At 42.6% G+C, this 14206-nt stretch overlaps 1 protein-coding gene across 1 annotated transcript in view; it reads right to left on the reverse strand.

Moving 5' to 3' along the window:
- Positions 1-10682: 10682 nt before the first annotated feature.
- The window catches only part of LMCD1 (LIM and cysteine rich domains 1), a 64742-nt gene continuing 61218 nt past the window's right edge, over positions 10683-14206 (reverse strand). The window contains exon 6 of the mRNA XM_090021998.1: positions 10683-13368. Coding sequence (XP_089878124.1) covers positions 13210-13368 — 159 coding nt within the window. The 3' untranslated portion in view covers positions 10683-13209. The remainder of the gene's footprint in view (positions 13369-14206) is intronic.

A 14206-nucleotide genomic window follows, 5' to 3' on the forward strand; every position in this document is an offset into this window, starting at 1 on the left:
AAACGCCCTGTTGGACCTGGTCCTGGCCACAGGCAATGACCTGGTAAGGGGCCTCCAGGTCCTTGACCACCTGGGCAATAGCAATCATTGCTTGCTGGAATTCACCATCCAGCGCAGGGTGTCAAGGGCCTGAAGCAAGATGGTAGCCCTAGACTTTAGGAGGGCCAACTTCAACAAGTTGAGGAGACTAGTGGGAGAGGCGCTGGGGTCCTTGAGGGCAGGGGAACTCAGTGTCCAGGGCAAGTGGTCGTTCCTTAAGGAAACGATACTAAGGGCCCAGGGGGAGTCCATCCCAACAAGAAGCAAGGGGGGCAAGAGTGCCTGGAAGGCCCCCCTGGCTCATGAAGGGCATCAGGGAATGCCTGCTTGCCAAAAAGGTGGTGTACACTCAGTGGAAGGGGGGTGCTATCTCCAAAGAGGAGTATACCTCCTCTGCTCGGGCCTGTAGGAGGGCTGTCAGGAAAGCTAAGGCAGACACAGAGCTAGGACTAGCATCCAAGATCATGGATAATAAAAAGTCCTTTTTCAAATACATAGGGAGGATGAAGAAGGCACCGGGTAATGTGGGGCCCCTGCAAGGTACGCTGGGCAATCTGGTGGTTGCACCAGAGGAGAAAACGGAACTCTTTAACCAATTCTTCATGTCCGTTTTCTTGTGCAGGGACCGGGACTTCCCTGCTGGGATGCCAGATGGACTCGAGGGGAATGCCTCCAGACCTCAGGTTGGGGAGGACTGGGTTAGAGAGCTTCTGGAGTGCTGGACATGTTCAAGTCAGCGGGTTGAGATGCTCTCCACCCCAGGGTGTTGAGGGAGCTAGCTGGGGTTATTGCAGGGCCCTTGGCACAGCTCTACGAGCGCTCGTGGTGCTCGGGCCAGGTGCCAGATGACTGGAAGATAGCTAATGTGGTCCCCATCTTCAAAAAAGGGAAGAGGGAGGACCCAGGCAACTATAGGCCTGTCAGTCTTACCTCTATCCTTGGGAAACTCTTTGAGAAGATTCTCAAGGAGCACATCTGTGATGGGCCAGCTTCAGGGATGATGCTCAAGGGCAACCAGCACTGTTTCATTAGGGGCAGGTCTTGTCAGACGAACCTAATTGCCTTTTATGATCAGGTCACAAAGGCAATGGATGCAGGTGTTGCCGTGGACATAGTCTTTCTGGACTTCAGCAAGGCCTTTGACACCATCTCCCACCCCATCCTCATTAAAAAACTAGGCGACTGTGGCATTGATGCCTACACAGTCAGATGGATTGCAGATTGGCTGAAGGGTCATACTCAGAGGGTGGGTGGGGAACCTGGGGAGAAGTGGGCAGCGGAGTCCCCCAGGGCTTGGTCCTGGCGCCTGCGCTGTTCAACATCATCAGCGATTTGGACGACAGGGTGAAATGTAACCTGTTTAAATTCGTTGATGATACCAAAATTTGGGGTGAGCTAAGCACGCTAGTAGGGAGGGAAAGACTGCAACAAGACCTGGATAGGTTACAGGAGTGGGCTGACATAAACAAGATGCATTTCAATACTGGCAAGTGCAGGGTGCTGCACTTAGGCAGTAGAAACCAGCAGCACACTTATAGAATGGGAAACTCCCTTCTTGAGAGCACGGAGGCAGAAAGGGATCTTGGAGTCATTATTGACTCCAAGATGAATATGGGCCAAGAATGCGAGGTCTTGGTTGTCGTGCATCCACAGGTGCATCTCAAGTAGAGCCAGGGAGTTGATCCTGCCCTTCTATGCGACGCTGGTCAGACCACAGCTGGAGTACTGCATCCAGTTCTGTGCGCCCCATTTCAGAAGGGATGTGGACAACATTGAAAGGGTCCAGAGGAGGCCACCCGCACGATCTGGGGACTACAGGGCAGACCCTACATTGAAAGACTGCGGGACCTAAACCTGTTCAGCCTTCACAAGAGAAGGCTGAGGGGGGACCTGGTGACTGTCTATAAACTCACTAGGGGGGACCAGAAGGGTTTAGGGGAGATGCTGTTTCCCCTAGCGCCCCCTGGCATGAGAAGGAACAATGGACACAAGTTATAAGAAAGTAGATTTAGATTAGACATCTTCAAGAACTACTTCACAGTTAGGGTGGCTAGGAGCTGGAACCAACTTCCTAGGGAAGTGGTGCTGGCTCCTACCCTGGGGATCTTAATGAAGAGGCTTGATGACTACCTGGCTGGACTCATTTGAGTCCAGTCTTTTTTCCTGCCCAGGCGGGGGGTCGGGCTTGAAGATCTACAAGGTCCCTTCCAACCCGACTTCTATGATTCTACGATTCTATGAATTCATATCAACCTTATTTTAAGATGGCCAAAAAGCAGGGAGTTGCTTCAGGCCTATAGAAAAGTGTTTTCTGAAACCCCAGAACACTTTATAATTCAAAATGAATGCCTGTGTTCTCTTTCCACCACTGAATTTTTTTCTCTGGGGTTTTTAAGAGAGCTTTAAAATAGTGTTTATATAGTTCCTGTAGCTAGCCTGTGGCTCATGTTTTCTCCCCTGATATTGTTGAGATGTGATGCTGTATTACTAAAATGCATCTATAAACATACGATTATTAAAAACCGATGCAAAAATTAAGACTTCCAACATTTCTATTTCTTCAGGTTTTTTTCTTCACAGTCCAAGTTATGCTGCATATCAGCAATTGTTACCACTTATGGATACAAGTAATAACAATTAGGCCAATGACAGAAGACCTAATAACTCTAATTAGAGAGAGATTTTTCTCATATGAGTAGTTTAGTTGGTTTCATCAAATAAGGCAGACATGATTGTGCCCATAATGTATTGAAGGATTTATAGACATTTTGTTTTGTTTCCCTTCTTTTTTTCTTTTTACCAAGAACTCATATACAGTCAGCTTTACCTCATCTCTTGCTGCTTGCACCTAGTTGGTGTTAGCCATTTGGCCACCAACAATGACCCCTTTGATGGAAATATTCAACAAAACTACACAGCCTCTTATTCTCCCTAGCTGAATTATTTCCTAAATGCATTTGTGTGCATGGGGAAGGGTAGATAGGATGATTTCTCACGTCCTTTTAAAAATACCCAACCGTAGGACCTCTGCAAGGAAAGAAGTTCAGATAAAATTGGCTCACACCTATATCTCTCCACTTGTCCCAAATCAAATTTCCCATCCCTCTTCTTTTCAGCTTTGTATCTTCACCTGAAATCCAAGCCTCCGTGCCTGAATGAGGAGCTGACTCCCCTTTAGTTCAGGGGTCCACAAGCAGCTTTTGAAACCTTGGTTTTCTTCTACAACTCCCTAGTGGAAAATTATAAATATATTCACACCTCAGGGCCACTATGGAGGGATTCAGAACTGCCTTGATTTTCCCCAAGTGCTTCATCTTGCATAGCAATGGCAAGAAAGAGCACTGTCATTGTCAGATGCTAGTAGGATCAACAGCTCCCATTTTCTCTCTACAAAGGACCAGAACCTAGATCAGAGATGGACTGGACTCGCATGTACCCTACATTAGGGAATAACTCCCCCAGCTCTGACAGGTCACTCCCCTTTGTCACACACATTTCTCTATGAGCATCCCATTGGTTTAGCTAGCACTCTGCCCTGAACATTTTCATTAAAGATTTCAAAACTCGCAAGTCTGATTTCCATTATGATTATATCTTGAAAATTTTTTTTCCCCAGTACTCCCCATCATCCTCACTCACATATGTGCTGGGTTTAATGAATTTTCAAAAATATCTGATCTCTGCTTACTAGAATATATAATCAATAGGGCTGTGCAAAGCTTCAGGTGCCAATTTGATTCAGAGGACATTTGGTGGCCAAATCTCCAAATCCGAACTGAATCAGGGGACCAATAAAAAGGTCTGTAGTGGTCTGTCATGTTACATCAAAATAAAAGGGCAGGAACCGGTAAGTCCAGATTTTTTTGTTTTGTTTCTTCCTTAAAGGGCCGGAGCTGGGGTGGGCGGGACAACCATGGAGGGGGTGGGACAGCAGGGGAGGGTTGGGAGGGCTCATGCAGAGCCCCTCATGCAGCATGGGGCAGTGGGGGCAGCCAGGATCTCCCCCTGCCCGGCAGCAACCGTTGAGTCGGAGCTTTTTTCCCCCCCGAGTGCCGGGAGCTGGGGTGGCCATTGCCGGGGCTGGGAGAGCGGGTGGGGGATGGACCTGTGCAATTTGGAGATTTGGCTGATTCAGCAGGAGCTGAATCTCTGAATCAGATTTGGCCGAATCGATTCCGGACAGTGATTCAAATCACTGAATCAAATTACTGTCCCACGAATCAGCTGAATCCAAATCTGGAGTGAATACTGGAGTCTCGCACAGGCCTAATAATCAGGATTCTGAATCAGTTTTCGTTTAATTGATGCTAGTTGACTATAGACTACATATAATAAAACATCTACAATACTGTATTATTATTTGGGAATGTTGCTGGATATTGATCAAAACAATTATCTTAGTTTTTCAAGTATGTCTGTCACACTGATTAAAAATACTTCAAGTCGCAAATGTCATTGTCCACTTTGACTAATGTGGAGTAAACATCCACAAAATCTAGTGGTAAAAATGGTAATCAATTTTGCTGTTCAGGCAATTAACAGCAGCATTTCTTGGCATGAAAACCATGAGAATACATTTAACTCATTCATTTAAGTATCTGGTTGTCATCTTTTTGACACATTCTTTCCTCTCGTCCTCCCTGCCCTGCCAAAATTCACTAAATTTTGGGTTATCTTTCTCCCTCCTTCAATAGAGGAACGTTTTCCTCTGGAGAAAGTTTCCTTCAAAGCTCTTCAAGTAGGCTTCAAATTAGGCATACTTTTATATGCCCATAGGACTGTATAAATCAAGAAAATTTTGCAAACACTGTTATTTGAAAGAAGCGGAAATGATCTTTTTTTCCTTTATAGAATATTAAATATCAAAAGTAGAACAACTCTCGGATATTAGCAATAGGCACTATGCAGAAACTAGATAGAACGATAATGTGAGAGGGGAAATCTTATGTAGAAAGTATTTTAGTCCTACTTCTTCACTCCATCATACTAGTTTTATTCTGGCACAACTCCACTGAATGCCAACCCCTTTTAGACAACGGTGGGCCTTTTGATAGAACTACATCAGCTTACACCTAGTGTCGCATAGGTGAGATTCAGACTTTTTGAGAAAATATTCAGTATTGCCATCCTCAAGCATTCAGTATCTACTTTTTAGGGATTGATTCCTGAGATTTGGTTCCAAACCCATAAGATTACATCTAAAAAGATTGGATTGATCTCCCTTGATCTTCCCCAGTTCATCCTGCACAGGGTGTGAGAGAGAAGAATAAAGTATTGTTAACACGCTAACATGGACCAAGAAATGAGATTTTGGCTTCTGTTTTAGGACCTCTCAGTCCTGCTTTTGGAAGAAGGAAAGAGACTGTGGGTGTGGGGGGAGAGAAGAAGGTGTGGACTGGTTAGGAACGGTTTGTACCATATTCGAGCAGTTTGCAGTTTGGACTGGGTCGGACCAGCCAGGATTTTCAAAATCTCCTCCACGGCCCAGATTTTTGTAGGAAGCATTCAGGACAGATTTCTAGGAGGCATCCACATGTGAAGCCAGATTTGCGAGAGATCTTTCTTTTTAACTTTCTTAAGGAAGGACATATTCAGAGGATCTGCATATTGAATACCAAGAGCTTCTGAAAATGTGGACTCCGTTATGGATGCTGAGACTTTGCCAGCAAGATCCACAAGCTTCCCCCCCACCCCCAAAAAACCCAAATGGTCCTGTTTTCCTTGCTCAAAGCTGGTAGCAAAGATGGGAGCAGAATCAGATACTTCAAACTCTAGTCCAGGGACAGAACCTAAGATTTTTCTCGCTAACATACCTGTTACGCCACTGAAATGAAGGGAATTATCTATGTGCAAACACACTGCAGTCATGTCCATCAGTACTAATTGCAGTTAAGACCACCGAAGGGCCAATTAAAAATTATTTCTTCACTTATTCTGTTACATTACTGTCAAACATTTTTTAAAACAATGCCGAAGATCAAGGCTGCAAAGCGTTTTTCTTCTTACCATTCCATATTCATTTTCTTTCAAAAAATTCTCAGCAGTCAACAAACATCAGATATACACATTTTTCAAACTGACAAGGTAGACCTGCTTTAGAAACCAGCTAAAAGTGGGGCAATAAATTCTTAGGACTTTCTTTTTTTAGGAATACTTTATTTAAGCATTTAGAAACATTTCCACAGCTTCCTAGTCATATTTAAAACATGATGCAAAAAAAAATTAAGTTTAAACTTAATCAGACAAGAGTATTAATTTATATACACACAAAAATGCTAGCTTTCTTGCTCTGTTTTTCTGAAAATATATGAGGAAGCAAATAGAAGACTGACCCACTTACAGATGCACTATGAAACTGCCATTGGCTATTAAAGTAAAAATCATTACATTGAACAGTTGACCAAGTAGACAAGACCATAGAAGGAGCTGTCATTATAAACACAATCACCAGTTGAAAATATCATTTAAATCAGTTGAATACACAGCAATTTAAACAACCAAATGACACGAATAGTTACGTTACAGCCCTAGAACTTATTTGTAACAACTCATAATTTATTTGTGAAAACAACTCTCTTGCACAACTTGTCCTGTAGTTGACTGCGGGATAGTAGTAAATAGTGGTTATGCTATCTAGAGTCTGGAAAAGATATGGCGACAGTAATGGGGGAAGTGTATACTGTAGGTGTCTGATTTAGAGGCACAGACAAGAAGCCAGAGTCTTGCTTTTCTTCTGTAGCCTGGAAAGTATGCCAGACACAGCCAGTGAATTCTCAGGGCAATGTGGGGTTTCATTGACATGCGTAGCGAAGCTGATTCCAGTTTGTAGCTGTTATTAAATTCCACCTGCCCTGTCCAATCCATTTACAGTTGTCAGAGGAGCAAATTTTACAGTCTGGACAAACAGTTTGAAGCCTGCAAATGCCTGAGTCTTCCAGTTAAAATAAACAGATCTAACAAGACATACTTCGACAATTCGGCCTGTGCATAAAAACACGGGCAATGTCTGGCTTTACCCTTTTGGATGATGCCAGTTCTGAAAGCGTAAATTCTGCTCGGTATCCACAGAACCTCCCCATGGAGATGAACTGGGACCGTAACATATTCTCTGTGGTTACTATCTTGCCAAATCTATTTTTCCATTTGAACCATTCGCTGAGCACTACATACAAGAGTTGTTTTCAAGTCGCAGCGTACAGCTTCTGTTAGTAGCAGGAAACAGAGCAAATCAAATCTTTCTGCCGTATGTTTCCCAACAAGAGCGATTTGTTTCATGTCAGTCATTCCCTCGGCTCAGCCCCACGCTCTCATTCCCTGTGCTCTTTTTTCTTTAGGTTTCACATCCCTTAGTCTGAAGAGATGATCATTACAAACGCTGAGTGCTATAATTATTATGTGCTATAATTAGCAAATGAAATGAGAGTTGGACACTTTTCAGAGGGTCACGATAGCACTGTCACACAAGCGACAATTATGTTCAAGGCCTTAATCCTAGAAATATATTAACATTTGGTGGAAGATGGAGAGGAAGTGGAACATAGATGGTGACAATGAATCCACTAATTAAGCAAGTGGTTTTTCAAAAATAATTCTCGCATAGACACAGTTTGGTTGGCTAAGGGCTATAAATAGCGAAATAAAACCAACTGGATCAACTTTATAAGCCATGGATGGCACCGTGTCAGTCAACTACAATGCTGCAAAGCAGGGTAAAGCACTTTTCTCCTGAAAGCAAAAAAGCAAAAAAACATGATATGGGCAAAATTTGTGTTATGCTATTCGCTCTGCTTTCAGTTCAGTGTTTCTACTGCAGCAGCAACTTGGCTGTCCGTTGTTGCCAGTTGCTGTACAAATGCATCATGTGCACAGACCCTAACTGTTCAGAGGGGTTTGTTGTTATAGAAAGCAGCTTGCTATACCTCTCAGTCTTTGATTATTCAACGAAAATCCAACAATCCTGTCTTTGCATCAAATAGGACCTATTTAATAGGTGAACATAGGATTGCATGAGGTATGACTGCATTGTCTGGTAAACGGGTGAACCATCTTTGTTCTAGATGATACATCCCTTAGAATTTAGTCTAATTTATTTTGAATGTATATTGATTGGAATATGGTTTCATAATTGAACTAGTTTGATATGGAAAAGGAATTTCAAAGATTAGCATGGCTTGCTGCTGTTTTACATATCAATTTTGTGTTTTTGGAATCAACAGGAGAGGTACAAAAAACCCCACTGAACTGTTTATCTTCACAGAAATTTTTAGCAGACTGGATTCATATGCCAGCATAAAGGCTCAAGCATCTAGGAAAGGAAGCAACAGGTCTGTAGAGAGCCAGTAGGTAAGTATATTATGAGCAGAGACTTCTGTGGAAGGGAGTATAAATAATGCTATATATCACTACATTGCAAAATGCAATCCAGAAAGAGCCATGCTCACATCTTATAAACCTGCATTCATAAAATAGCTAGTTATCGTTTAATTCAAAATCTCTCTCTTAGGTAATCAGAGGCGGGTGGACTATTACTGAATTACTGGAGACACAGATTAAGCCTGTGCTTATTCAATAAGTCTTATATGCAGAAGAAGCCTACTGTGATATCATAATTAATGGTAATGCTTTTATGCAAAGAGGATTAGGGTCCATTTACCAACTTTGTGGTTCTAAAGTATTTTAAGGAGCAAACAGCTTCATGATCCACTACCTGGAGACAGAGTTAGGAAATCAGATATGATTTAATTAATAGGATTGCCAGCCACACTAGATTTGAGTGAAAGCCATGGCTGTTGGAAAGTATACACACGGTAATATGTAGAATGGCCAAGATGGACCTTTGGGGGTTTTTTTAGGTTACTTGCTATTTTTGACAAATGAGACTGTCTGCATTCATTTCTGCAGGTGTTGGAAGGCTAGGCTTTTGTTTTGGTTTGCTTTGGATGTTGTTTTCCTGGCAATTCAAACATCGGGCTAAATGTTGAAAATATAATGTGACTCTAATTAATGCAGTTATGCTGAAGGTACACCCAGGCAAAAGAAAATATAATTTAACCTGTAATGACAACATTTCCAACTGTATGTTAAAGCCCTGATTCTGCACACCCTTCCTTAAAAAAAAATGATCTCTGTTATTATGATAATATATTCTAGCATATGCCAAACGAGATTTTCACACGGGAGGTAAGGGTAATAGTAAAAGAGGTATAGAAAGCTTCTTTCACCGGCTCATTTGTGTCTGGATTCTGATTTTTATCCCAGTTTAAATTGTGGATAAGAGCCAAATTCTCTAACCTTTTAAGCCACCTGTGTTTACCTCTGCTTCAGCCCCTGACAGCTTTGGGACAGCTCTAGGTTGTGCCTTAGCTGCCCTATGGCTCCAGAAGGCCATTCGAATAGCCAGAGTCCAGTGGTGCTCTTGCAGTGCTGCTTTCCTAGATCACCGCATGAGGGGTCACAGGCTGCAGAGGGGGGAAAGGTGCAAGGGGGTAAAGGAGTTATCGAGAATGACTGTGCTGTTGCAAGCAAAGTGGCTGACTTTCCTCCAGTTTGAGCCCGTTACATTGGCTCAGAGGGCCTGTATCCAAATGGAGAGGCACAGGCACAAACATGGGTGTCAGCAAGGCCAGCTTGACTCTGAGTGGAACAAATTGCCAGCATAATTTTGTTTTCTCCACTGCACAGGATGCTTGAAAATAGTTTGTCTTCCCACAGTTACATTAAGAGATTCCCAAGTCCTCCTACTTGAAGACACGAGCCTTCTGTACACAGCTTCTCTGACATTTATACACATTACCGACATCCACATTCTTCTGAAACAAACACAACAAGAACAATTTGTTCTGCCTTGCATTTAATTTAAGCATCTCGTTTGAATGAGGTGGCGGGGGGGAAGGGCACCTTTACATATCTATGTTTGTTTTCTTTAAAACTTTAAATTGCTCCAGCTGGGACATTTAGATGAATGTATTGGACCAAGGGATTGTGGTGCCTGGGCTCCATATACATTGAATGGCAGGGTGAGACAGAAGTTACCACGTGGTGCCTCCTCCCCCACAATTGACAACATGCAAGCTGCTCCTGGAAGGAAGCTCTTAAGCCTGTTCTTTCAGGAGAAACAAATACGCATGCACTGTAGAGGAGGGCAGGGATTACTCTTTTCTTTCGTGGAAGGTAGAGGTGGTGCCCTTTTGTCATAGGATACTGTTGCTAAAATATTCATGCAGTATATGGAAGACTCTTGTCTGGGGTTCAAACCTACACATCCCACCTTCCAGCTCTCTCCCTCACTGGCCTCATAAACCCTTAACTCTTTTCTGCGACTAGAGGAATTGCAGAGCAACTGTAGTTGGCCGTTCTCCGAGAGGAGGTAGACCGAGGATCTTTCGTTCACCACTTGGATTAACTGGGGTCTCTAGTTGCTGTGTTACTCTGTCCTATGAAGACTAAGGTGCCTCTTAGCTTTCAGCACAGAAGAACGACTTTGGGTACCCGGTAAATCTTTCTGTCAAACCTCAGGCACCCGAGGGTTTCAGGCACCGCTGGAGCCAAGCAGCAGTTAGATAGAAGGGTTCAAGATAGCAATTTTGCACTTAAGTATCTACTTTACATCTTAAATAAATGCCTTTTTGGATCTGGTCTTTGCATTTACTTCAAGGAGAATATCATGCAAAAATAAAATAAGCAGCCATCGCTGAGCAAAATGAGACTCCCCAGGGTGGGAAAAAGAACTCAGAGATGTGTTATATATAGTGCTTATTAATTTAGTGGCATTTCAGGTTCACTGCCTTAATTTATGCATTACCTAGATACGTATTGTTTACATGCGCAACACACTCACATCTCTTGAGAGGCAATTGGGCTATAATGCAACAAGTTTTGCACACAAATTGAAAATGCTTTCTTATCATGAACTTCTATTTACTTTATCAAAATAATGTTTCCCCACAGGATTCAGGCCACATTACCCCTTTCTTACATTGTGTAAGGTTGTTTTTTTTTTTCTGGGTTTTTTTTTTGCCCTTCTTAATCGAATAAGGTATGACATTACATTTTTTTAATTAAAAAAAAGGGTTTATAAAGTCCACGTCAGTTCAGCATCAATAATTCATGATACTATAATAAGTCAGTCAATAAAAGTGCAGTAGAACTCAGCCACAGGTTTTATTTTTCATTCACACTTGCTAACATTCAAAGCACATTGACTACTTGTATCCAAAGCTATTCAAACAGGGCTTAATAATTCTTAGCATAATCTGGGAGTTGACACATCTGTTGATTTATAGCGTTCTACTGAGTTCACAGAAGTAACTGATACCCCCAAATAGTCAAAATATCCATGATAAAATCAGAGATGAGTCATATTGACAAAATGGCCACGGGCAATCCCAGGAATATGCATTGTGTAGCTACCAAACACACAATACATTTTCATCACTCCCAAGACTTATCACAACCTCAGAATTGTTGATGCTGTTGTTTTAGTCCTGGAGGTAGGATTTAATTTATTTATTTCAATGTCCTATGATGTCCAGGAATACCAATTAAAATCATGTTAGATAAGTTATCATCATCCATAAGAGATTTTCCTTTGAATTTTAATGTACATCTCCAAACAGACTCATGTTTAGATAAATCCATTCAAAAACCCAGAGATGTTGGCTTCTACTGATTCACTCAAATTGACAGATCTTTTCCATGTCAGAAGTGAAGCTGAGTTCAAAGTCAAAGTAATGTACTATACATATGGGTTTTGACTTGCAAACAGCATATGTGTTCAAATATGCAGCTGAAGAAGTGCGAAGTTGAGAGCTGGGTGTGTGCATCTAACTTTCAAAGTTGTAAGTTAATTAGCAATTAAAATTGGATTCATTTTTATATGTAGCACTATGACTACAGTTATGCCCATATTCAGAGTGCACCTAATCTCTCCAAAGGAGAGATACAAGCATCTTACACATTTCAAAGAACGGTTAGTGAGCAAGTGTTAACTTACTACATATCTAATTCTGAAATATTTTTGCAAACTATATTCCACTTCTTTTTAGAAAGTAATTTAGGTATGTAGAAACTAAGCAAATATAGACATACACATGTCAGCGATTTGGCTATTCTCCGTCTATTGAAAGAGTCAGATGAATGTGAGGAAGTGGTAACATGACAAATTGCTGGTTGTAATCCAGCACAGGATGGTGTTGTAAAAATTTGGGGGCCATTCAGTGCCCATCTGATGCAGATGCAGCTGACACTTTCAATCCAGTATTTGGTGAATAGATAGCCATAGCCTGAGAACCACAAATGAAAGGGGTTCTTTTTTTCTATTTTCTTCCGGAAATATTAAAGCACTATGGGAAAAACTGGCATCACAGCACTTATGGCACAGTATGGCAGACTCTTCTTCTGAGAACATGTGTTTCCAGGTCAAAAATCTGGTGTTTGAGATTCACATTTTAATTGCCTTTCCTCCCTTTGAGACCAGTGTGCTACTGATCAGAGGAAACAGTGCCTCTTCTACAGATCCACCAGCTGTAAAAGGCTTTGCAGGTCGATACAAAGTCAAGATCATATGAGCCTATGGGTGTGCTGCTATATATTCAGAATTGCCAGGAACATTTGTATTGAGCCAAATTTCAAACAGATAGTTAGATTAGTCGGTGTTGTACAACTCTGCCATTAGTTTAGACATGCAAGGCTCTTAGAGGATAACTGAAACAATCGTCTTGCCACCTAGTCACTGAGGAAGACCAGTACACCAAATTGACCAGCTTTGTAAGCCAAAATGTTAATTTTGGGAGAGATTGCTTCAGAAAAGAATGCAGCAAGATCTTTCAGTTGGAAGTCTGGGTGAGGACTTCTTGGGTTCAAATAGCTCACCTGGTCTTACTATGAGGTTTAACCCAATGTGGATAAGCTACAGAAACTGCTTATGTCAGTGGTTTAGGTTCTATTCCTTCCTAGTAAGAGTCCAAAGATCTCTTTCCCCTTCTTCCCTCCCTCCCCTGCATATGAATTTGCTTTTTGTTTCCCCCCAAAAGAGTCATTTTTTTCCCTTCCAACCTGTTCAATTTAAGGGGGTTTCTAGTTGCCTGCTAGTGAACAGGCAGGGGTCTATTCTGAACTTAATTCTTGTTTGAATCTAGGAGAACAGCCTTTGTTTTTTCCATTACTTGGTGTTTAGGGATGCTTGCTTTTGCTGCAAGTTGTACAGAGAATCTTTCCTTTATCCAGGCTGAAAGATTTGCCAGCCAGCAGCGTCTCACACTCCAGGCAGGTAAAGTGTTTCTTGTGCCAGGTCAGCCCATTCTCTTGCTGGTAGTCCTCAGAGAATATTATCTGCAATGCAAACAGATAACTGTTTGTTTCTGTTTCAGGCAGGATGGATGAGCATTGCAACCCTTTCATTATGTGAACAAAGAGCAGCAAGAAAAGAATTCGGACTATTTGCCGACAAAGCCAAGAAGCCATACTATGCCACGACATTAACCAGCGTCTATTAAGAATATTAGATGCTCATTAGGGTTGTGTGAAACGGACCGTATTTGATTTGGATTCAGATTCGGTATGAATTGGAGACAGCGATTCGATTAGTTGATTCAGATCCCTGTCCTGATTCAATTCAGCCGAATCTGAATCCGAAGATCCGATGCTGATTTGGAGAATCAGCAATTCTGCCATAGACATGTCTTTAAATGTTTTTTCTATATATCTCAGGCATGGCTCGTGAATGCTGAGATGGTGGGGCAGATGGAGTGTCCCACGGGGGGTGGGATGGCGGCCTGCATGCTCAGCAGTGGACCTGAAAGTGGACCGGAAGTACTTTCGATCCACTTCTGGGTCTGCTGCTCAGTGTGCCCTGGCTCTGCGATTGGCCACAGAAGGACCATGGGTGCCCCCCCCGGACCCAGGAGGCACTAGTCACTGAGCTGGGGAGTGGGGCAGGTGGGGGGGCGGGGGTCCTCGGCGCACTCCCCAGCAGATCCGGAAGTGGACTGGATGTGCTTCTTGTCCACTTCCAGGGCCACTGCCGAGTGCACTGGGGACCCCCTCATGCTCCTGTGGGAGTCTCCATCTGCCCCAGCATCTCAGCATTTATGAGCCACCTGGTACGTAGAAAAAATACTTAAAACCGTGTCTATGTCCGATCGTTGAATCTCTCCAAATGGATTTGGAG

Source organism: Crocodylus siamensis, chromosome 11 (genome assembly GCF_052110815.1).
Source record: "Crocodylus siamensis isolate JL-2025a chromosome 11, ASM5211081v1, whole genome shotgun sequence".
Lineage (NCBI taxonomy): Eukaryota > Metazoa > Chordata > Crocodylia > Crocodylidae > Crocodylus > Crocodylus siamensis.